This window comes from Ictalurus furcatus, chromosome 25, assembly GCF_023375685.1.
Source record: "Ictalurus furcatus strain D&B chromosome 25, Billie_1.0, whole genome shotgun sequence".
In the NCBI taxonomy this organism is placed as follows: domain Eukaryota; kingdom Metazoa; phylum Chordata; class Actinopteri; order Siluriformes; family Ictaluridae; genus Ictalurus; species Ictalurus furcatus.
Genome location: NC_071279.1, coordinates 6227995 through 6252281, shown reverse-complemented (window position 1 = coordinate 6252281; position 24287 = coordinate 6227995). Strand labels below are relative to the sequence as shown.

Sequence of the window (24287 nt, the reverse complement as noted above, 5' to 3'; positions counted from 1 at the left end):
AGAGAAGACAATAAAACCCAATAATAACAATAAATATCACCGACATTAAAGCAGAGATCCATTTTTGTTCATTTTTTAGTTAATACTAAAATAAATGTTTCATTTTGTTCATTTCTCTTTTGTCACTAGAACTGTTTTATTGACTTATTTTTCGCACATGCTCTCAGAGAATAAACCCATGTCAATAAATGTAAACATTGTGCTATTTTGTTGCTCACCTCAGTGTATTCTCTGTGACTGTCCTGTTTCTAGCTATTGTGGATGCTCTCTCAGACCCAAAGAAGTTCCTTTCCATAGCAGAGAAGAGAGCGGATCAGATGAGAGCGCTTGGCATTGAAACGGTATGCTCACTGTACACACACTTTGCCCTACTACCTTTTATTGGTGCTGCTGTCTGTGCAGTGAGGTTACAGAAGCCTGTCTGTAGTTCTTAATCATGTTGTCTTGATGTAGAGTGACATTGCAGATGTGCCGAACGAAATGTCCAAGAACGATAAGAAAGGCAAAGTGAATCAGGTGAAGGCAAACGTGACGCCTAAGACTAGCTCAGACATGGGTCAGAACTACAGCACCACTCAGAACAACAGCTGTGAAACCAAGAAAGGTGAGGCTGATCAGTACAGACCTCTTATTTATATAGGGCCACTCATTAGCACATATTTCATAGAATTTAATCAAAAGTTAACACAAATATTCTTCTGGTGTCCTCCGTTGAATATACCCTGTTTGATCCGGAAAATAATTTAATTATTTAAAAAGTATATTACTAATAAGCTGGTTAAATAAAAACACTTATTTGTAGTGGATCGAAAATTTTGCACTTCTTTCGTCATTTTAAATTGAATTTAAACTGTTCCATAACCTTGCACGTACAACGTAACAGTTTGTGATGTTGGAAATGAAGTTCTTTCTGTTGCTGCTGCATAACATGCTGAATATTTTGACGTATCCTCACAGATTCTGCTCTGGTGAACCAGGTGACCATTGAGGACTTGAAACAGATGAAGGTGAAACTTACTGCTTGGGCTGTAATAATAATAATAATAATAATAATAATAATAATAATAATAATAGCTGGAAATATAGCTGGAAGCAGCAATTAAAGGGGCCAAGCACTTTCTGGCCTCACCCCTTAGTGACTTATACTAAATTTGAAGGCAAAACATCAAGCTGTTGAGATATGCCCTCACTTCCTGTTTGGCGACTTACCCATCAAATTCATTCAGTGGCCAGCCATAGACTTCCATGTGGAAGTATAATATTAATACTAATACTAATACTAATACTAATACTTCTACTACTACTACTACTAATAATAATAATAATAATAATAATAATAATAATAATAATATAATGAAGAAAACATACAATTCCAGTAGGATGCCTATGCACCTTTGATGCTTGGTCCTGTAATAATAATAATAATAATAATTTTATTAATTTTAACAGAAAGAACTCTGTGATCTCTGCTTCTCTTCTCAGACCTATGTTAAACTGATAAAGAAGCAGCAGAAAGAGCTAAACACTTTGAAGAAAAGACATGCAAAGGTTAGTATCCTTTACGTTGCACTCTATGACTATAGATAGACTTCACAACACATTCATTTCAGCGAAGAGCTCACATCTGTGCATTGCAGGTAGCCACTCAAGCAAGAGCTTCATGAGGGTTTTATTAAATCCGTGTAAATGTAGAAGTATGCACATATCCAAAGGGTGTTTTCACACTTGAGCTGTTTTCTGGTCCTGGTGCCTTTTATAGTGTCTGTCAGAGGGTGATAGCTGTTACAGAGGGCGATAGCTGTTGTAGAGGGTGATAGCTGTCTGTCAGAGGGTGAAAGCTGTTTACAAACCCTTGTGAATCTAGTCTAACTGAATGACCTGTATCACTGACCTGCAATGATAGTGAATAGTTTCTTTTTTTATATTCACACTTTTCTTCATGACACCTAATTTTTAATAAGTACAGTATATCTTGTCGCCTGATTAAAAACATATCAAAGTCCAATTTGCTAGCCTTTGATCCATGTCTTGCGGCTGACACTCATTAGAATTGTTAAGTTGAATGGCTCCTTCAGTGTGTGTGTTGCTGTTTTTGCAGCAGCTTGAATATTCCAGTGATTCTCTGCTTCTCTCTTAAGGGACTCATGTAAAGGAGACTTTGAAATTGTTGAAGTCTGTAATCTAAGTCCTCTTAATATATTTTATAAGAGTCTAAGGTTTTGTTGTTTTTTTTTTAAACTGAACTTCTATTTTCAGGAGCATAATGCCATGCAGAAATCCCATTGCACCCAAGTGGACAAGATGGTGGCTCAGCATGACAAAGAGAAATTTACACTAGATAAGCTACTAGAGAAAGCAATCAAGAAGAGGGGGTAATTAAACTTGATAAAGGAAAAATGCTTAAGAAGGAAATGCCTTGTACATATAGAAACACTTATTTATTTTCTCATCTTTCTTCACTGCAGAGAAAACAATTGCTCTGAGTTAAAGAAGGAGATTGCCGTAAAAGTGGAGACCCTCACATCAGACCACAAAGCAAAGGTATTTCACCAGAACTGAGCACTTATGGCCTTTAGTTTAAGAAGATTTTAAGTCAAGGGTTAACATACAGTGCGTATTGATTTGTGAGGCCCAATAACAGTGGCTTGCATAAGTATTGTCACATAACCTGGAATTGAAATGGACTTCATTGGAATTATTTGTCATAATTCTATACAAATTTGTCCATAATATTGAAGTGCAGGGAAAAGCTAAATTAGTTCAGGCTGCCGTTAGGAGTCACATAATTACTTGAAAGGAGTTAACTCGTGTGTAATTAAAGTGTCACATGATCTCAGTATAAATACTCCTGTTTATGGAAAGCCCCAGAGTTTGTTAGCGAACACGTCAAAAACAAACCGTATCATGAAGACCAGGACCAAAAGTCTGAGACAAAGTTGTAGAAAAGTATCAATCATGGTTTGGTTAAAAAATATCCCAAACTTTCATCATTCCACAGCGTACCATTAAATCTATTATTAAAACATGGAGAGAATATGTCACAACTGAGACTCCAACCACCAAAAGTCAGTCAATACCTTCATACAAGGAGGCCAGACAAGCATCCAGTATGTAACACTACATAATGTGGAACATTTCAAGGGGGGCAAATATATATGCACGACCCTGGAAAAAGTCCTACATGCATGAGTTTATTCTTAAAAATGATTAGAATGAAGCGTTGAATCAAAGCAGGTGAATGTGAAGCTACTTATATACTATAATTAAATCTCATTTTATGAAATATGTACCTCAGTATAATTAAAATGGAATACTTGAGCTCTTATTCAATTACATTTCCTTGAACAAATCCATCCTTTTAACTCCTTACAGTTTCCTTGTACACCAAAGTGCTTATTATAAATCTCTAGGATTATGACTCATATATTTTTCGTTCCCCAGACAGCCAGTTCAATCAGTTTTTGTGGCTTTTATCTTATCCTATATTTAAACCTTCCAACAAAATCCATTTGTTAATGGATTTATGGATACCACAAGTATTCATTTTTGTATAAATGCTCCCTATTGGTCTGACTTGTTTCTCACACCTTAATACTGTCATGAAAAACATGATGTCATTAACATTCATACAGATTCAAATGAACAAGTTCGATTGGGTCAGATTTCAATTAAATTCACAAGAATTATTAAGAAACAAATGAACACAAACTCCAGGCCAACCTTAAACTTCAACCATGCAAATTGTTCTGGATTGCAAGCAAGAAACAATGTAAAAAAAATAAAAAATAAAAAAACTATTGAACATCTTCAATGAAATAATTATTTGTTTTTTAAAAACCTTTGGACACTGATACAGGGTCATGAGAGAATTATGCTGAATGAATTTTGCACTCAGGTCTCCATCAGTGAACTGCTGATAACGTCAACAAAATGGACTTCATGTGAAAACTATAATGAATTTCCTACTTTTTGACCATGTACTACACAGTATTTATAATCACACAATCCGGTGTCACCCAGATGAGGATGGGTTCCCGTTTGACTCTGATTCCTCTCAAGGTTTCTTCCTCATATCGTCTCAGGGAGTTTTTCCTTGCCATCCTCGCCTCCAGCTTGCTCATTAGGGATAAATTTCTAAATGTAATATTTATATCCTGAATTTACGGTATATATTCCTGAAAATGTCCTTTGATAAAAGCTCTATACAAATACGATTGAATTGAATTGAAAGGCAAAGAGTGTAACCAGTGTGTTGTCCTGCAGGTGAAGGATATTGTAGCGCAGCAGACGAAGGAGTGGTCTGAGATGATCGACTCTCACAGCACAGAGGAGCAGGAGATGAAGGACGTACATGTGACACAGCAGTGTGAGCATCTGAAGAAACTACTGTCCACTGTCCAGGAGCAGCAAACCCTGCACCTCAAGCTTATCCATGAACGGTGAGTGTGTGAATGTGTGTGTGTGTGTGTGTGTGTGTTGGTGCTTGTGCCAGTAGAATACAACTTGCAGTTTTACAAATAGTGTCTTTTAGCTGTTTTTACAGTCAAATTAGAACATTGGGTTATTTTTTGCTTAGTGTGAATCTCTGTGAATTTGCTATATTTATTTATTTATCTCCTTACCACTCCTTTATTGGAAATGAGCCTCTTAGTTAATAAGTCTCACCTTATTGAAATTGTATTATTCAGTACTATGATTTATCTAGTAACTACAGTGAAATGTATGTAGCTACTGTAAGTCTAGCCTTGTCAGTGGGTCCTAGGAGTTTAAGGGCTTAATATACTCATTGTGTTAGTGAACTCCTTATCAGTTTCTACAGCAACAATTATTCAAACATTAACATTGCCTGAATTTCTTAAATGTAGATCAATTATGCTCCTGCCTTATTAGGAGCTATAGACATACTGTATCCCCCGACAAACTTCCAGCAACACTACATAGATAGATGATAAATGAAAGGAAAACCAACTTAAATGGACTTATTTAGGTGTTTGGTCTCCCCGAGCCATTAGAACAGCCTAATTGCTCCTTGGCACAGATTCTGGAACTGTACTGGAGGAATGAACACCATTCATCCAAAACATATTCCCCTAACTGCTGTTTTGATGATGGCGCTGACGAGCACTGTCCAACACATCATTTAAAATTTCCCACAGGCGTTCAAGAGGATTGAGATCTGGTGATTGTGAAGGCCATTACATTAGATTGATGTCATTTACAATAAATGAACCTTCTTTTGAAGTCACAGAAATCTTTAATGCTGACATTGATCCAGAATTGAGGCCAACTGAGGCTGCTCAGCGTTTCTATACATGCTACAGAGCATGGTATGATTGCAATTCTAGGTTTCTCCACTCATTTAATCAGGTTTTGATTTTGTCACCCACCTATACCTGTTTTTAAGCATTCTGTGGGTCTTGCATTTATTAGGATCATTTCTAAACTCAAAAAGATGCCTAACATATTACCTAAGGAGATCTTCTTTAGCAAAAGATTTATTTGAGTCTTTTCTGTTTCTTTACACAGACAGAGCAAAGAAATGAAGGCAAATCAGGCCAAGACATCCATGGAGAACAGTAAAGCCATCTGCCAGGACAAGAGCATTAAAAACAAGGCTGAGAGGGAAAGGTGCATGCTAGTTGCAATGTGTGATCACATTTCATTCTTGTATTTGTTTGTGTAATGGGCCATGTGGTGTCTGATATCTGTATCTATTTATTTTATAGGAGAGTGCGGGAACTGAACAGCAGTAACACGAAAAAGTTCCTTGAGGAACGAAAACGGGTCGGTTGTCTCTTTCATGCCTTAATTATAAAATGGGTATTTTATATAAGAATACAGTGATGACACGTAGATTTAATCACATGTAAAGTACAAATTGATAACGACAGAAATAGATGATAATAATAAACAGATTTGTGAAAGAGAAAAGAATTGAGAAACTAAATATTATACAAATTTGAGACCTCTACTGTACTGTGTTTTCAAATGCAAAGTGTCTTTGACCCCACAGTTGGCTATGAAGCACTCAAAAGAAATGGAGCAGTTGAAGAAGTCGCAGCGTGAGCAGCTGGAGAAACTGGAGAAATTCAACGAGCAGGTATGTGTCCTTGGAGGGGGTTTTTTTAACAGTACAGTGAGACCACCTAGATCGATTTAAATGCTCAAGTTCTTTGGAATAAATGTCAACACCCTCATCATTTCATTTGTTTTCCTTTCTGTTTATGTTCCATTACACACATATTATACTCCCATCCATTTACATACAATTTACTTTTTTTCACACAGCTTTTGAAATCACATCATGCAAACTCTCAGAGTCAAGGTAGGCTCACGCATTCCTCCATTCTCTTAAAAACAACATGTGCTTCTCTGCTATTCAATCCAATAGCTCACTCTCATTTTCTGATTTGTTATTTGTCCAAATTGTTTCTTTACTATTAAATGTGGGGATGTTTGTTTACTGGACGGAAGTGATCGCGATGAGTAGGAGTACTGTAGTAGATCAGAAATTTTCCGTCCTAGAACACAGGACACATTTCAGTATTTTATAAGACTGTACCACCCTAAAATACCGGATGATATCAGCTATTAGACACTGAGAACCACTGATCTAGATCTAGATTCCTGGTACCAGCGGGCTGCACTTTACCTCAGTCACAGATTCGGCACTGATAGCTAAATCAAACTATATACATTAGTAATCTTGTTCATACATACAGGGTTGTTCATACCACTGAGCTGTGGATCAGGTCGTAGTGCGGGTTGACCACTAATCGTAGGGTTGGTGGTTCAAGTCCTGGCCCACGTGACTCCACATGCCGAAGTGTCCTTGGGCAAGACACTGAACCCCAAGTTGCTCCCGATGGCAAGTTAGCGCCTTGCATGGAAGCTCGGCTACCATTGGTGTGTGAGTGCCTGTGTGAATGGGTGAATGCGATAAAAGTGCTATATAAGTGCAGACCATTTACCATTTACATAATTCAAATGTGTGACCTTGTTGGTTCTGTTGTGAGAAACAAGAGTTTGGTCCTTATTAGTGAAAGATGTCTTGTGATTTAAACATGACTTTGAGCAGTTATATGGAGTCATGAAATAACTGATGTTTGTGAGAAAGACCATAACTGAAACTCCTCCTATTTCCCTGTTAACTTCCAATATATCCCCATTTGCTTATTCCACTCCTTGTGACTAAATTTCACACCCATCACTTCCACTCGACTCCATCTCTCCCTAAATTAAAGTTAAAGCCATCCAGCGCAAGAAGTTGTCCTGAACTCCAGCTTTGATTTCTGTCCCATTTCCTATACCACAGTAACACTTTATGGCACTATTAGTTAGGTGTGGTCTGCATTCGCCAAACTGTGGTTGCTGGGAAGGTGCAAATCATTAGACGTTATCACTGTTACAGGCTCGTTAGACCCTGTTCATACAGTATGTAAGGGAAAAAAACATGATGAACATGCTGTTATAGGCAAAAAAACAAATCAACAACGGGTTGGTGCTGTGCAGCCTGAAGTGGATTATTTTTCAATCACAGCACGTCCCAAATTGTTATATTTCTCTTACACCACAGCAGCTGTCAACGATTGCAATGTTGATTGACTAAAGAACAACATGTCACACCTTTAATTCGTTTATACTTCAGACTGATGTTGTGGAACAGCCACAAAAAGAGTTAGTCCTTGTTAACATTTCATTTATAACAGTTATAAACTAAAATACAGCTTGTTGTTACAGAGTCCTCCATCAGAAAACTTAGTAAGGGCTTGAACTCTAATGCTACACAAGCACTGATGCTGGAGAACCCTTCCAAATAAAAGCTAAATAATACTACATGAATGAGCACATTAATATAAAGCTCGCAGATAGAACTCCTGTCCAAACCGCGCTGTTACAGAAAATGAATCAACAATCAGAACTGAGCTTTCAACGCTGCTGTGGTATAAGTGGTATTAACATCCGATCGCAAGTGGACAGCGTGTGGTACAGGTGTGAATGGGTAAATGGATTGTGATCTGATAACTCATTCAGAGGTAGTCAGGAACACATTTGATAACGCTAATGTGTCCTGATATCTACACGACAGCACGTAAGGATCATTTAGTGTATTATACTTATTTACCATGCTTCTATTCAGTGATGTAATGAGGCATGATGACATTCAGTGGTCATTTTAAAGAGAAGTTGTGTGCCCATGTGATCCGTCCAGGCCAAGGACATGCAGCAGATGGTGAAGCTGGAGGCGGAGATGGACCGCAGACCAGCCACAGTGGTTTAGCCGCTCCAGCTGTCAACTGAGTAACAGACTCCTTCTCTACACCACCGTCCTCAACTCCCTAGTTCTGTACAGTAAACTCCATAACCTTTGAACACTTCTTCTTCTACTCCTCTTAGTCCTTGACTACTCCGAACCTCTTGTCGAACCTTTGTGGATCCGTAGGAACTCCATCAAGCATGGAACGAAAAAACGTGGCTCCACCCCTAATAAAATTACCTCCATTGTTCTCTTTTGCTCAGCTCCTCCCCTCTGCCTATATCCAACCAGCCCCTAACGTCGACCTCCGTCTGTAGTCCGTCCTCGCTGCTGAGGTGCTCCTTCTGCTAGTTCTTCTGCCGGATCTAGCCCAATGCTGGACGCACACACACACACACACACACACACACACATCAGTGTTTTCCTGCCATTGCCAGTGCTCACAGTACAAACCAGAGCTCATTCCGGTCACAGTGGCTCAAGACGGACAGAACTCAAAGTGTTCTTTATAAGCCTTTTAACTTATGTCTCAGTGGTACTAGATTATAGTAGCAGCACCAGGCATATAAAGAAGGCATAACTGAAAGATTTTAGTTGTGTTCACTGTCAGCGCAAATTTGTGAAAACAAGTGGAGAAAAATATCCTGAGCACTTTATAGGCTGTCAAAGAAATTTGTAGCAGTGCACTCCTGTGCTAAGAATAAACAGTCGAATGTCCAAACACTGTATCGAGGGTGAAACTGTCCGACGTGATTGAAACCAAACAAAGTAGAACATGTTGTAGTTCTTATACTTTATTTTTCTTATTAAATGCATTGCTTTGTTTTTAAGACTTAATTCTATTTCATTTAATTCATTATCAGGTAAAGATTGGTTGTTTTAACAATGTTTGGTCTGAAATACCACTATGACTTGTTTTGTGTTTGCAAATAGATTTTGACACTGTACTGTACCTGTTACACTGCTTGTTTCTTCACACATTTAAATGTAATGAGATTTATGATGTTGACATTCCATGATGGACCCGAATATCCGGGTAATAAGGGACAAAAGGTTTCCATGCACTACAGGAAATTTGTTTGGAAATCATCGATTTGCTCCCAGCACTCAACAGTCAAAAATTCATTTGGAGTGTAATAAAGATTTGCATTGATTTGAAGATTTGAAGTGGATTTTAAGAAAGAGGTGCTAGTTAGCAACTTAGTATTAGTACTTTTAGTACTTGGGCTGTAATCTTGAAGTCCAGTCATATAACGTGGTTCCTCTTGTGTAAGAAAACAACAACAAAAACAAAGGCAGCTCCTGCATTGGGTTTTGAAGCAGGCGACACATCAAGTCTTCACTTACCAAAACATAAAAATGTTCGCCTTCAGCAATAGGATAGGCCACTGCAGTGAAATACGACGCCACTATGTTTTGCTCTTAATAAACAATTTCCTGTTAAAATCAGATAGTAAAGAAAGTATATTGTATATAGTGGGAAATATGAATGTAGTTCATTTAACCTGAGGATTTAACCGTATGCTTATTACACAAGGGCTCTGGGATAGTCTCTACATGTTTGTTATGGGAATGCGACCTAAAACCACTAAGTTATTTTCTTTCCTTTTTTTTTTCTTTTTTTTTTCCAATCTTTAAAATCAAGACTGGTACCTTTATTGTGCTTTCACTACATATCTATTACGGAATAATAAGCAAAGTGCTTTTAAACTTAAATCCATTGCTTACAAATGTGCCACTTGATGTCTGTTAGGATGTTTAAATTATTTTGCAAATGGAAAATGCCAAAATAAGGGGTTATTTATATACAGATATATAAATATATATATATAAATATATAAATATACATATTAATAAAATAGTGTGTAGTTTAAGAATATATTTCATGTTAGAGGCTTTTTGCACTAGTTGGCTGTTCCACAACATTCATGTAGATTTTTTTTGCTATACAGTTTGCAGAGGAAAAACAATATTTTGCAGAACAATGTTGCTTTGAAATTCATCCGTTTGTACTGTTTGTTTTGGATTTTTTTAAGAAGCTAACTGTAGCTAGTCAACGGACCATTCTGTGGGTGTTTTTGTATTTATATTGTACTTGTCAAACTTCTAGCAATGGGAACTACTAAAAAAATACTGTTGTTATCCTGCTACTTTAATACTGTTTTATAGTATGTGTACCAATAAACTATACAGGTGTTAAATGAAACCCAGGTTGTGACTGAACTTATTCAGTAGAGGCAATCAGGACGTTAAAACGAAACGCAGTTCTCAAGCTGACCTGTATAGTATGAAAGTTAATGTATTGCGTTGCTTAATTAGGAATTGAAATGATGCTGTATTATGCATGAGCTGAATATGTTAAATCCCCTAATCTATTTTTCATTTGATATTATTTTTCACGTTTCCATGGCTTTCGAATGTCTTACAGTCCATAAGCATATTCAGATGGCAAATGTATTCAGGCTCTCTCTGAAGCCCTTTTGCTAATTACCGCATTAATGCCCGCGTTTGGAAACTACAAAGTCCGCAGATGGCGTTGGGGTCGCCGTGGCAACGGCGCAGCGCCGCGGTTATATAGAGGCGCGTGAAGATGCCGCGGTCTGGAGGTGAGAACTTTCTTTCCTCTGACCTGCTGCTTGGTTTCGGCTCCTCCATTCAGAACAAAGCGCCATGCTGAAGCTCTCCGAGAAGTCGGACTCAAAAACCGACACCAAGATCCTTCTGGATGCCATCTCGAAGGACAAAATGCACCTGGCCAGGTTCATCCTGGACGCACTGGACGGCAAGATCGTGGACTCGAAGAGCGACGGCGAGCTCACGCCGCTCATCTCGTCCGTGTTTTTGCCGGACTCGCGCGCCAGGGCCAATTTCATGAACCTGCTCCTGCAGAGAGGCGCTAACGTGAACCAGCAGGACGAGTATGGGCGCACAGCGCTTAGTTACGCGTGTGAGAAAGGCTACCTGGACGCCGTGAAGATGTTGGTGAAGAATAACGCCGATCCCGAGATGGTGGACGCATGGGGAAACACCGCGCTCATGTACGCTGCCGTTGCTGGCCATTCGCTGGTCGTGGAGTTCCTGGTGAGGGCTTTCAAACGGCTCGGGCTCCAAATCGACCGCCAAAACAAAGTAGGTAACTCAGCAGTGGAGGTAGCAAAGTACCTGGGCCACACCGAGTGTATATCCGCGTTAATGTGCAGCTCCAAAAAAGCGCACGATCAAGACGCTTTCGAGGAAAGATTCGCACTTTTGCGCGCCAACGAAGTCGAGGACACAAACACCGAACAGGAGAAACCATCTGAAGTTTCAGACACGCACCGGAGCCGGAGGAAATACCCTAATTTATGGAGCAGAATGATGTCCATGGACTCTATCGAGGAGTTAGAGAGAGAAAGTGAATCTGAGAAGGATAGATGGCCATCATCTCCTCAAGGCTGCGCTTTCTCAGGTGTGCTCACCCCGAAACCGCCTCAGCGATCCCGTGTTTCGCAAACTTTAAAGCAAGTAGCGGAAAGCTGCCTGAACAGCCATCTCCCACTATTATCCAGAGGGGCAGAGCCTCACAGCCCGGCTTCACGCAGGACGCCTCAAATACACGCGCACATGACCGGTGCTCTGTCCGGTCCGCTCGGTATCTTGCTCACGCCGATTAGGAAAGCCAGCAGATCTGACTCGGACAAAGAGGACGTCACGGCGATGAGGTTTGATGACAGTTATTACCGGAAGCGGTGCAGTTTGCCCACCAGCGCCCTCGGACCAACACCGCCTGAGCGAGCACTGCTGAAACCTGCGCGCAAAAGCAAACCTGCTCCTAAAGGCATCACTTCGCCCCCGCATGTCGAGACCGCGGACTTTTCCGCCACTGCGTTTTCCGTCCTTGGCAACAGGTTGCTGAGGCGCTTCACTTTGCCTGAGTTAAAAAAGGTCGGAAAGGAAGTGAGAGAAGGCGGCGGTGGGAACGGAGGAGGCTGTGAAACTGTTGCAAGGGGCATGCCGAGGTCCGAGACCTTCCCCCTGAGCACCAACCACCCGCAAGTAGGAAGCAAGCCGAGTATAGACAGCATCAGCGCAGTGAAGTGTGAATTTGACTTCCAGCTTAAATCCAACTTTTGACCGCGCTGCTGCGTTTGCAAATGGTCACGTGACGCAGCCGAGGGCGAATCATTTGCTAAAGCCGAGGATCTGCGTTGTGGTCACGCCGACGCGTACATGGATTTTTTGTATGCTTTATGATTGACGAGGCGCATTAGAAACGGCTCTCTTTAACACTATTTGTATCGTCTATAGGCCTAGTGCAGACTGAAAAATGCTATAACTTCTATAACCTAGCAGTGTTTTATTTCAATCCTATCATGTATGACTTGTCAAGTGATTAGTAAATGAATAAAATGCGATCACGAATGTCATGTTCGTAACGCTTTATTGCGCACGTTCGGCCAGTTTTGCGCGCTACTCAAATTGCTCATTATTCTTTTATGCTGCAGTGAAACTAGTCTTTCAGTCCACTCTCGGTTTGATCCCAGTAGAGAAATCAAGGAGCCCACTGGGATGTGCATGTGTGCATGACTGTATGGACAGCATTTGTCAGCTTTGTCCTCGTACAGCTGAGGACAACCCTTATTTATCCCATATTCACAACCCTGCGTAGAGCCTGAACACACACACACACACACACATACACACACGCACACTCTCTCTCTCTCTCTCTCTCACATACACACACACACACACACACAGGCGCAGGACAGCAGCTGCAGTGTTGCCTCCTAGATAGAGTGAGGAGGGAGGGGAGAGTAAAGGAAGAGGTGCACCGATTTCCTCCAGCTGAGAACCCAGATATTGAAATAACAGCATTGCGGGAGTAGTGGTGCGTCCTCACCTGGCCAACTTACAGGAACTTCATCAAATCTCCGCTGTGGGTATATGTGTAGTATAGCCTATATCTGCAGCACTTTTTCCTCGTTTTTAATATCTTCATCTATAGTGCGGTGCGTTTAGAGTACTCCCTATTAAGCAAGTTGGTGTGCGCAGTGACCGGATGCTACCTCACTCAGGAGACACCCGGATTTTGCTGCATCCGCAATGATCTGAGTGTTACTCCGGAAAGTCGTGCAGCGTGTCCGTGGTGCATTTTCCCACCCAAATCTTCAGTTTTGTCTATCTCAGAGGCTGCGCGCGCGCCAGCATGGAGTGGCGGAGGTTCAGCACCGTGGACAGCGCCGGGGTTTTCCTCTGTCTCCTCTGTAAGTAGCGCTTAAACTGCAGCTGCGTCCCAAACCGCACACTTCCCTACAACCTTGTGTGTGTGCGTGCGTGCGCGCGCGTGCAAGGTACAATATAAATATGATCTTAAAGGTGCAATCGTGAGCTTTTTTTTTCCTATAACATACCCTAATGATGTTCCTCTAACTAAAGGTAAAAATGCGTACCACAGTGATTTACCACAGCTTTTGTGCTCAATGTGGTGTTCATTATTGTGGTTAAGCTCTGAGCAATAATAATGCTATTATGTCTAATCGATCTTTATTCTTAAGATTGCATATTAGCATATGTATAGTACTCTAATTTAACACGTTATACTATTTAATACGGAAATATACGATATTGTAAGTAGCCCGAGTTCCTTTAGAGTACTTCAGTGTCAGAAAAAGTACAGCTACGGTTTCCCCATAAGGTAAAATGTAAATGTCCTCTCAGAGGTACAAATGTGGTCCTTGGAGTCCAATGTGCTTTAACGATGTTCCTTATGCAATTATGTCCCTCCAACTAAAGGTACCCTTGATGGCTTTACTCCACTGATGAGCATTTGTAGATCCACATTCTCAGTTTAATGCTTATTTTCAGAGTGTACTTTGTGATTTTTAAAAAGAAAAATAAAGAAAGTGCTTGCTGCAAGAGGATTTAATCAGCTGGTGTGTTGTTCAGAGCTCAGTAAAATGAACATGCTCGCTGAACAGGCGCGCTGTCGGGGGTCTCGGTTACGGCCGAGCAGGAAGTGGAGAATCTGTCCGGTCTGTCTCCAAACCCGGACAAAGACATTTTCGTGGTGCGTGAAAACGGCACGACTTGTTTGATGGCAGAGTTCGCGGTGAAATTCCTGATCCCCTTCGATGTCCTCGCGCTTAACGGAATCGACGTAAGTTTTCTCATTTATGAAACATGATTTCTCTCGTTTGAATAGATTCGTGTAATAATAATTCGAGTTTTGAGAAGCACATGGTGTGAGATGGTTCTTTGACGATGGTGTGGTTGGTCCGCAGTTGATCACGGAGCAGGCGTCTCTCTCTCTCCCCCGCGGTGCGCAGATCTCAGGCACGTGCGGAAGCAGCGAGGCAGAGCTGCACGTCTCCTGGAGCAATAACGCCTACACGTTCCGCCTGTACTTCAGCAAGGTGCGCAAATCCGACCTCCCTGCTCAGGGTCAGAAATTAGGCAATTTCATTAGCATTATTGGGGGGAGGGGGGAGGGGGGGTGGATTACAGGGCACAGGGGGTGTAGATTACAAAATCATTTGGATCTGCGCCCTGAGAGTTGCGCCCACAGTGCGCGCGTGCGTGTGCGCATACACGTGTGTATCTATGGGCATGTTTTTATGCTTTGATTTGTACTATGATAAGCTAATAATAAAGTTACTCTAGGGTTGCCTTAAGTGTTGGCGTAACAATAGTGTGTGTTGGTGTGCGTGTGTGTGTGTGTTTAGGAGAAACGCACCGTGAGGAGAGATGGGAAAACGAAAGAGAGTGAAGTGTGGAAGATAAGCAAGGTTCAGCTGGTTTATGACACCTCTGAGACAACACACTTCATCAACGCGTACAACCGTGAGAGCACCTTTTCCCCACTGTGTCAATCTCTGTTTTAAGTGTTCATAATAATAATAATAATAATAATAATAATAATAATAATAATAATAATAATAAACAACAACAACAATAATAATGTTCCGAAAATTATTATTATTATTATTATTATTATTATTATTATTATTATTATTAGGCCATTCTTTATTTTCCTACCCTCTCTTGATCCACAAATCTTTTGTGCGCATTATGCGACATCATACGCAACTTTGCTGTGAGCAATTTCCAAATGTCTTTTGGTCGGTGAATGCATTTCTGGTCAACTGATATCTCATATTAAATTGAACAAAACTCGGTCAATTTGAGCATTTTCGATTTTTTCAGTGTTATTTAAAAAAAAAAAAAAAAAAACAAAAACAATGAGCCACTCAGTTAAGATGAGGAGGTTCTCACTGCGGTGCACTGCGCAATTTCTCTGCATCTGTGCGTGATGTGTCGTTAATTCTCGACTCTTTTTCTCACATGGAGAATCACACCCTTCATTAAAAGGATTCAGTGTGTTCCGTCAAGTCAGCAAAACATATTAGGAAAAAAAATAAATAAAATAAAAAAAAAAGCTTTTTTAAAATTTGCTTTTGTTTGTTTTTTCTTCTTTCCTCTTTGTTTTATTTGTATGCAGGGTTATGAGAGAGTAAAAAGAACTGATTTCAGCTTGGTGTCTCCTCTCATAATGTTTTCTTTTTATGTATCTATTTTCTGGTTGATGTTTAACATTAATAGATTGTATGTATAGAGCATAAGTGTACATAAATACCTGTATAACACTTGTATATAGCCTTATATACTGTAGAATAATTGTATATAGTCTTATGTAGTAATGAATATGTCAGCACTGAGGTAATTACTCTCTATAATATACAAAGTATTCAAATTACTGGTGCATAGAAGTAGATTAGAACTTCATTTGGATACTCACCCACACATTTTAAGGAGAGCATACTGTATATTAATCTAATTATCTCTTTGTGGGAACCAGATGTTCACATGATGACAGGATTACGTGTCAATTTTGATATTGTGTGACATTTGTCTAGTCCCGATACAGTTTTTTTTTGTTTTCTACAAAGAATGTAGCTTAGAAATACATACCACAAAGATAATGTGCGTGTCTACCTGTGCAGCGGGGAAACACACTGCCAGCACCCATCATCTCTCAGCCCTGGTGACGCCAGCAGGCCGCTCGTACTTATGCGCAGCTCAGCAGACCCTCACCCTCATCTCCAGTGACCACCAGAAGGGCATCACAGTCTCCATGTCTGACATCCAGCTCCAACCTTTTGACATCAAAAGCGACTTTGTGTTCAGTGAACGTAAGAAATACACACACACACACACACACACACAGGATTTCTAGGTATGCATATGAGGAGATTCTTACCACAACATAGAAATCTGTGCTCTTATTGTGTCCTTTTAGTGTTTTTTATATTTATTATAGAAGTTATATCAATATTGCAGACTATTATTCAGGGTAATAATTCATCACTTAGAACTGTTTTCCCCTTACTATGTCAAGTAAATTCCTTTATTTTAGCCTATAAGAAAACTAAGTAGGAAAAGTAGAATAATATAATATAAAATAATAGAATAGAATAGAATAGAATACAATGTAATATAATAGAATATGGGGGGCATAGTGGCTTAATGGTTAGCACATTTGCCTCCCACCTCCAGGGTTGGGTGATTGGCATTTCCAAATTGTCCATAGTGTGTGTGAGTGTGTGTGAGTGTGAGCACGCTTGTGCCTTGCGATGGGTTGGCACCCTAACCAGGGCATTCCCCGCCTCGTGCCCTGAGTCCCCGGGATAGGCTCCAGGCTCTCGCTTGATCCTGTGTAGGGTAAGCAGTACAGAAAATGTATGGATAATGTAATATAATATAATATAATATCATATAATATACGATCATCTTTGAAATGTAAAAGACATCTAATTTTTTACTTGAGTTGCCAAAAACAATACATGCAAGTATATGACATGAGTGTATAATTTATATTGGGCCAGTGTTCCCCTCAACATGTCATGAATTCTAATAAACTGTACATTATATCACTAACTTATTCTTCAAAACTGATCCCATATGTAGCTTAATAAATCAAAGTGGCAATAACATAATCTATTCTGTACATTTGCAGGGAGGACATCCAGAAAAAAAAAAAAAAGCTGTTACTAAAAGCTCTAAGGACTAACAGTTGAATAAAATTTCTGAAAATGTCAGCATGCCCAGTGTCTCTTGGGAAACTAAGGAGTTGTGGTAGAAAACCTCCCTCACCTTGCAGTGTAATAGCGAGAGCAGATTAGCCGAGTGTGAAGAGCAGGACTGTAGCGTGAGGTCATTGGAAATTTATTGTCATTCCCATCTTCTCCGGTTAATGAGGCCGTCAGCTTTGTCGCTTTTACACTCGTGTGATTTACAAGCCCAGTAAAAAAAACCCACCCTGGTGTACCGAGCCACTTTGTGCTGATCATGCACAATGTGGATGTGAGAACAGAGCTGCGTTATGGCAGAGCTAGCTGATGTCTTCTCTCCTGGTACTTCTGTGTGTGTGTGTGTGTGTGTGTGTGTGTGTGAGAGAGAGAGAGAGAGAGAGAGAGAGAGAGAGAGAGAGTAACACATCTTACACAGACGCATTATTCATTCAGAGGTCAATGAGCCGTTTCAGATTAGGCCCCTAATTGCTTACAGGATGACTTGTGCAGTGCGGTAATCCTCTGTATGCACCAGCAGAGCTGTTGTAAAGGTAATCCACTTACTGCAGAGATCACAGAAGGGTCTAACAGAGGGGAATATTCTGGACTTCACCTCAAATGGCAAGAGAGGTGGTATTTGAAAATGGTTTTCTAAGCTCCACTGGAGGGTGAAGATGTTTCTAATGGAATAGGTGTAAATGTTGGACATCAGAATGATACAGCAGGAGTGAGAACTAAGGAGAGCAAAGGCTTTTTACACAAGGGGGTATTATGACATTACTACGCAGTGTCTAAATTCTCCAATCTTTAATCAGTTATTAAAAGTGACTAAAACAGGAGTGTCCAATCTTATTCGGAGAGGGCCTTTGTGGTGTGGGTGCAGGTTTTCATTCCAACCGAGCAGAAGCCACACCCGAGTCTTATGAAAACCAAGATCAGCTGATTAAACAGGTGGAATCAGGTGTGGCTCCTGCTTGATTGGAGTGAAATCCTGCACCCACACCGGGTTGAACACTGGACATACCTCGATTAAAAGATCAAACAAAGTATACAAAACAACGATCTACCATCAGTATAATGGAGTATGATAATCAGTCCTATAATGAATTCATGACGTTATGATGAATAAATTAAAATCATTACAAATCTTACAAGTATGAGACAAAAGACACAAATGTTATGAATAGGTCAAGCTAAACAAGTACTGATTCAAATCCTGCTTTGAAAACATTTATGGATTTGGTATTCCTCTCTTTCCCGCAAATATTATTCCAGAGTTTACGACTGAGATAAGAAAACTATTTTCCTAAAGATATGCTCCAAGTGATCGTAGCAATTAATAGTAGGCTTGTCTCAGCCTATAATACACTATAAAGTGATGCATTATGCATTTACACACACACACACACACACACACTATATATATATATATATATATATATATATATATATATATATATATATATATATATATATATATATAATGTACTAATGTGCTTATTCAATGCCATTACGAGTGGTAACATTCTCTTTTGGCAGCATATAAGTGTATCACAGACCAGCGTGAGCAGCTAGAGGAAGCTCTGCCTCTGGTGCTGGGGCTCATCCTGGGCCTCATCATCGTCATCACCGTCACTATCTACCACTTCCACCTCAAACTGTCGGCTCATCAACCCCAGCTGCCCCGTGACCGCTCCCTCTACAAGCACATGTAGAGACTCTCTATGCACCGTGACCAAGGCCTGCCATTAGGGGGAACAGACGAGATCTGCAAACATTTTACTCAACGCTTCTGGGAAAACGTGATGAGTTTTTTCCATCATTAATGTCCGCCGCCTAATAGTCTGATCCCTCGCATTTGAGATTGTTTTTTTTTTTTTTTTAAATTTATGATTTTGCTGATATGTTGATGATAATGTCATCTAAAAAAAAAGAGATATATTGACACATTGTTAAAATCTTTCATGTTGTGCCATGGTGTATCACTCAGTGTGAATAGTGTGCAGAACTGAACTGAAGGTATTTCTGTCCTGTTACACTGACAGCAAATACACGAGCAAGGTCTTTTAAGATGATATGATATATGAATTATAGTATAAACACTTGAATCATGCAAGATTTGTGTGCAAAATTCTATTCAACAATAAACTATTTTGTGTGTGTCCAGTTCTCGTTTTGATTTTGTGCTTTTGGAGTTGCACGCACTTTTACACACCCTCTATTTTACTACCATTCATATTTCTTCGTAAGTTTAAAAAAGGTGTCAGGAACAGAAACTAAACATTTAAAATAATACGCAAAATGACTCAAGTGACAATATTAAATATATCCAATATGACCAACAAAAGTAGCGTGGAACGAAAGGAGTGACCTGTGCTTGATTTTGAGGCTAGCAGAGATGGAGTATTGATCTGATTCTTTAGTTTCCAGCTTGTATTGGAAACGCCATAGGAAGAAAGTTAATGAAAAGAGATGGATGATCACGCACGTGATTGCCTCATGAACTATAGCACAATATCGTTCATCTTAACTACACCACATGTATTACTACTAGCTTCATTGTCCACTTTTAAAAAAAATCAAACAGGAATTGCAGTGTGTACTGTTAATAAAATAATCACTATTTATAATTCATTCCTTTCAGTAGTTTCCTACATGTTAACTACTGTGAAGCAAATAAGGGATTAAATCTAAGGTTAGTGTGTGTATCCTTTCATTTATCATAAAGACTTTGTGTTCATCCCAGGACTCCTATTCACAATATGCTCATACTGAACATCCTTTCAACATGAGTAGGATATGATTTTACTCTTCTACTGTATACAGTAATGAGCTATAATCCCACTAGAAGAGGACGGGTTCCCTTTTGAGTCTCGTTCCTCTTAAGGTTTCTTCCTCATATCCTTTCATGGACTTTTCCTTTGCTACTGTCGCCTCTGGCTTGCTCATCAAGGATCTAAATCTACATCTGCATTTTGTGACTATAGTTGAAAGAACCATACACGTAAAATTGAATCGAATTTACACTCTCTAAAGGTCGCGTTCGAATTCATTTACGGCTATTAAAAGCATATTTTAATTACGTCTGTTTTTGGCTCACCGCGCATAAGTTTGATATGCTAGACCTGATGTAAAATAAACACGCCGTTTAAAATAATGCTGCAGATATTTCTGTTTTCCTTTTTTTTTAATTTTTTTTTTATTGAAACCAGCTTTACTGATAACACACATGCAAGATCACTGTACAAAGCGACACAACAGTTAGATATACTCATTCAAGTCTGACCATTCATCAGGCTTTGCCAGAAGCAGACACACTGTTCATATTTACAGATCACAGTGAGTAATGGGAATAGAAACAGGATTGCAGGCTGAGTCACAGACACCGTGTGCCACTTACAGTACTGAAATGAAAATATCTCAAGCATGTAAGTATTGCTAGGATTTTAAGAGGCTCTTCTTGGATGAGCATAAATTCTTAAAGGTAGTAGCATTGTGTCAATGCTTTAAAAAAAAAAAAAAAAGAAAGATCTTAATAATGTGTTGTTTCTCAAGTGAGAAAGAGTTGCACGATCAGTGAAGATGTAACTGTGGTGATTATTGCTTGTCTGAAACAGCCTGCTTGCATGATATAGCCAACATCGCTCTTTATACGTATTCAAAATGAGAACAAAACACCAGAAAAAAAAAAAAAAACAACAAAAAAAAACAACTAAGGCCACACTACTGAAAAATAAAGTTTCAGTTCAAAAATAAATAATACTTTAAAACAGCATACAAAATTCTGGCAATACCTCTCTCCACACTCACTGGAAGTTCTGTCTATAAATGTAGGGTAAATAAATATATTCAGTTTCTTTGACAGGTAAGGGTGTGTGTTTAGTGTGGATATCTACAGTTCTTAGTCAAAAATGGATTATAAACAGTAGGAAAGATCTTTTGCAGAAACTCTTTAATTCTATTCAATACTGCCCATTTCACAATGGTTACATCACCACAAAATACTGAAGATTATCAAAACTGTACAGAGAAAATCTTACAAGTCCACTAAAATACACTTTCATTGTTAGTGTGAAGAGGCGTGAAAAAGGAGATTCCTCAGTCGTGTAACACACTATGTCCCTTACAGACATTCAAATCTGGCTTATAGCCCGTCTTATCTCCTGAAAAAACCCATCATTAGTGATTTTGCATTCAGGGATAGAGGCCGTTGATCGCCTGTTGTTCATCAATCGCTCAGCTTATCAGGTTCACTGCTGCTTCCCCCTGTCTGAACTCAAGACTGCAGCTACTACAGTACAACTCTCAACAGGGAGTCAGGACACAGAGCACACACATCACTCCCACAGACTGGTCACTAGCTGTCTAATAAAGATCCAGACACCCACCACTGAAGCCAGCGGCACTACTAATGGCCATGATATTCACTTTAGTGTGGTGTCCATTTACTTTGTATTAATAGTTAGCTTTCTTGTTCGTGTTATCTAAACTACGTACGGTTACAAGTGTCAGTGTGGATTTTCCACTGGTTACATATGACTGGATAAGTAGTAGTGTACTGCATGTGTTGGTCAGCGATGGCGGTAGTGCCTCATCAGAGGAACGATGCACGAGGGAGGGCCTGAGAGCTTGAGGAATGGATGCTGCAGGAGCTCCTGTGCTGTGGCCCGCTGTGAAGGTTCCCTCACCAGCATCAGGTCCAAAAAGGCTCTGAGCACGGACGATACCTGAGGAAGCAGGTACCAAAAAAATAAGTAAATAAAAACGTATGGAATTCAGGAGAAAATCCCTTAAAAGTCACTTCTCTCCAATGTTTAGTCTGCATGTCCTGATAACACGCCTGCAGTATATTCTTCCCTGGGACTCGACTCAGCATTAACGCTGTTATGTGCTCACCTTGTGTGATTCTTTTAGCCGAGGGGGAAGGTTGTCTCGGATTCTCCTCATGGCCTGCAGTGGAGGCTCATTGAAGTAGGGTGGTTCCCCGTCCACCATCTCAATCACCATGATCCCTAGAGACCAAATATCAACCTAGAACACCAAAACAAATATTAGTTTGCTGACTTTTTTGTTTGGGATATGTAATTTCATTCTACTACAATAAGCTATTATAAGGCTTTATGCAGTATGTATGTACATTAAGTTTAAGTAGAACTGTAGCACAGACGTATGAGAAACAGACTGTGAAATCTTTCATCACTAATTACCTCAGTGCCATATGGCAGCCTGGAGATGACCTCGGGTGCCATCCAGTATGGTGTGCCAACCAAGGACTTTCGCTTAGGCACATCTTTTGAGACTTGAGCACAAAAGCCAAAGTCAGAGAGCTTTATCTAAAAAAGTGGTAAAGAGGAAACAGCTTTAACTATAAAAACGGGTGCGTAATAATAACTGTATTAGGGATATAACAGAATACAGATACAGATACGAATCCTAGGCGCAGTATTCATTTTTGCTTTTTTGGAAAGCTTGCCAGAAAGGTTTACAGAGTATCAGGACTGGAATAGCACAGAATGCAACAAAAAAAAATCACGAGTGGGAAATGTTTACTTTCATACTTCATACTCGCAAAGGGTGTGAGTATAAAGCTTGCGAGACAGACAACATGCATTTAAGAAATATACTTTTGTTTATAGAGCTGCCGCTCCATATTACTCACGCAGTCCACATATTTCTGCTGGAGTCTTCACAAACTAATCATTTATTTCATTATAAAATGTTACCTTGTATGTTCATTATGCTTTTTTATGTTCTCCATTGTTATTAAAAGAAAATCTTGTTATTAATTGTTATTAATTCAGGCATTATAATGAAATGCAGCACCCATTTGGACTCAGCAGCTGATCTTTCTAGAATATAACAAACCCAAAAACATTTCACTAAAATAAAATATTATTAGGTGTCTACTGCTGTCAACAATAAAATAAATAATTTTTTTTAAAAAAACAGTTTTTTGATTTGGGAAAGATGTTGTTATGAAAGAGAGTTCTCTAGTCGCATTAGATGGAAAGTTTTCCAGAAGGTTCCACAGTGACATAGCTGAGGAACAGTACAGGTTTTTTGAATGAGAAAATGACTTCTTATTCCCAGAAGTCCTGGTATATTATTTCCCCAGTGTTTTGTAGGTTTCACATACCACTGTACACATATCTAAACCAGAAATGGCCACACTCACGTCCAGTGTAAATCCAAATACAGATATAGTAGATACAAATATTTTTAGCACTAAACTCATACAGATACAGCTACTGAATAATTACATGCAAATTTAAAAGGTTCAAATTTATGTAGGGACAATTATAGAACACGTTCATACAATGGGGTCACATATAGGGCACAATTCACAGCTTATTAGCACATACTCACTCATTAATTTATGTCCTTTTACCTAATTAGGAGTTAGATGACAGGATTTAATTACTCATGATTACACTAGTTGGTAATTAGTCTTGATTACTTTTCCTCTGTCTCTAAAAGGAAAGGTTTGAAGGCACTGAAAAGGAAAAACAATAACGTCTAGCTCTCAGTCTTCCACAAATGCTACACACAATCTCTCTGACCAATATCAGCTTGTATTTTTGCTTGTTTGACATTGGGGTCTCTCTCAAAACATGTAATATTACACTCTTATAGAACCTGTACAAAAACACATTGGTTGCTGCCTCTGAGGTGGACCATAAAGGTTCTATTTAGAACCCCAAAACAGAGTATGTTGTTACAAAAGGGTACCATTCCCATAATGCCATCATCTTCCCACAGAGCCCTGAGGGAGTGTAATATTAATAAGAGAAATTATATATGTAAAGACCTGAGTTTTCCTCTCTGAAATGACAAGAAAACTTCTCGTAATTCTTTTTGTCATGGACTAATGGTGCTTTTAAGCCTGCAATTCATTGATTGTTATTGTTATGCATGTTTTTTGTTTCTGTATAATTTGTAATAATAACAACATAATTATTAACCATCATTAACACCATTAACAT

At 39.4% G+C, this 24287-nt stretch overlaps 3 protein-coding genes across 8 annotated transcripts in view; 2 read left to right on the top strand and 1 right to left on the bottom strand.

The window, feature by feature from the left end:
- Positions 1-8566, top strand: part of LOC128601576 (1-phosphatidylinositol 4,5-bisphosphate phosphodiesterase beta-4-like) — a 73527-nt gene extending 64961 nt beyond the window's left edge. For 3 of the 5 annotated variants that reach the window (XM_053614873.1, XM_053614874.1, XM_053614877.1), the window contains exons 29-40: positions 253-341; positions 454-604; positions 958-1007; positions 1483-1548; positions 2257-2372; positions 2466-2541; positions 4264-4439; positions 5527-5628; positions 5727-5784; positions 6014-6100; positions 6289-6325; positions 8213-8566. In XM_053614873.1, coding sequence (XP_053470848.1) covers positions 253-341; positions 454-604; positions 958-1007; positions 1483-1548; positions 2257-2372; positions 2466-2541; positions 4264-4439; positions 5527-5628; positions 5727-5784; positions 6014-6100; positions 6289-6325; positions 8213-8301 — 1097 coding nt within the window. In that variant the 3' untranslated portion in view covers positions 8302-8566. The remainder of the gene's footprint in view (positions 1-252; positions 342-453; positions 605-957; positions 1008-1482; positions 1549-2256; positions 2373-2465; positions 2542-4263; positions 4440-5526; positions 5629-5726; positions 5785-6013; positions 6101-6288; positions 6326-8212) is intronic. The other 2 variants (XM_053614878.1, XM_053614876.1) reach the window with 1 other exon arrangement.
- A 3830-nt stretch (positions 8567-12396) lies between these two features.
- lamp5 (lysosomal associated membrane protein family member 5) lies at positions 12397-19466 on the top strand. The gene is made up of 6 exons (XM_053614881.1): positions 12397-13500; positions 14215-14393; positions 14518-14649; positions 14959-15076; positions 16237-16425; positions 18844-19466. Exons 1-6 carry the CDS (start codon positions 13443-13445, stop codon positions 19017-19019), a joined length of 852 nt encoding a protein of 283 aa, XP_053470856.1. The 5' UTR covers positions 12397-13442; the 3' UTR covers positions 19020-19466.
- An 885-nt stretch (positions 19467-20351) lies between these two features.
- pak5 (p21 protein (Cdc42/Rac)-activated kinase 5) overlaps positions 20352-24287 on the bottom strand; it is a 50205-nt gene continuing 46269 nt past the window's right edge. For both annotated transcript variants that reach the window (XM_053614879.1, XM_053614880.1), the window contains 3 exons: positions 22512-22637; positions 22201-22335; positions 20352-22031 (listed from right to left, as the gene is read on the bottom strand). In XM_053614879.1, the coding sequence (XP_053470854.1) occupies positions 21876-22031; positions 22201-22335; positions 22512-22637 (417 nt within the window). In that variant the 3' untranslated portion in view covers positions 20352-21875. The remainder of the gene's footprint in view (positions 22032-22200; positions 22336-22511; positions 22638-24287) is intronic.

Coding starts and splice junctions, on each gene's coding strand:
- lamp5 (XM_053614881.1), top strand. CDS start 13,443: ATGGAGTGGCGGAGGTTCAGCACCGTGGACAGCGCCGGGGTTTTCCTC. Junction 14,394..14,517: donor TCGCGCTTAACGGAATCGAC/GTAAGTTTTCTC, acceptor GTTGGTCCGCAG/TTGATCACGGAGCAGGCGTC. Junction 16,426..18,843: donor CGACTTTGTGTTCAGTGAAC/GTAAGAAATACA, acceptor CTCTTTTGGCAG/CATATAAGTGTATCACAGAC.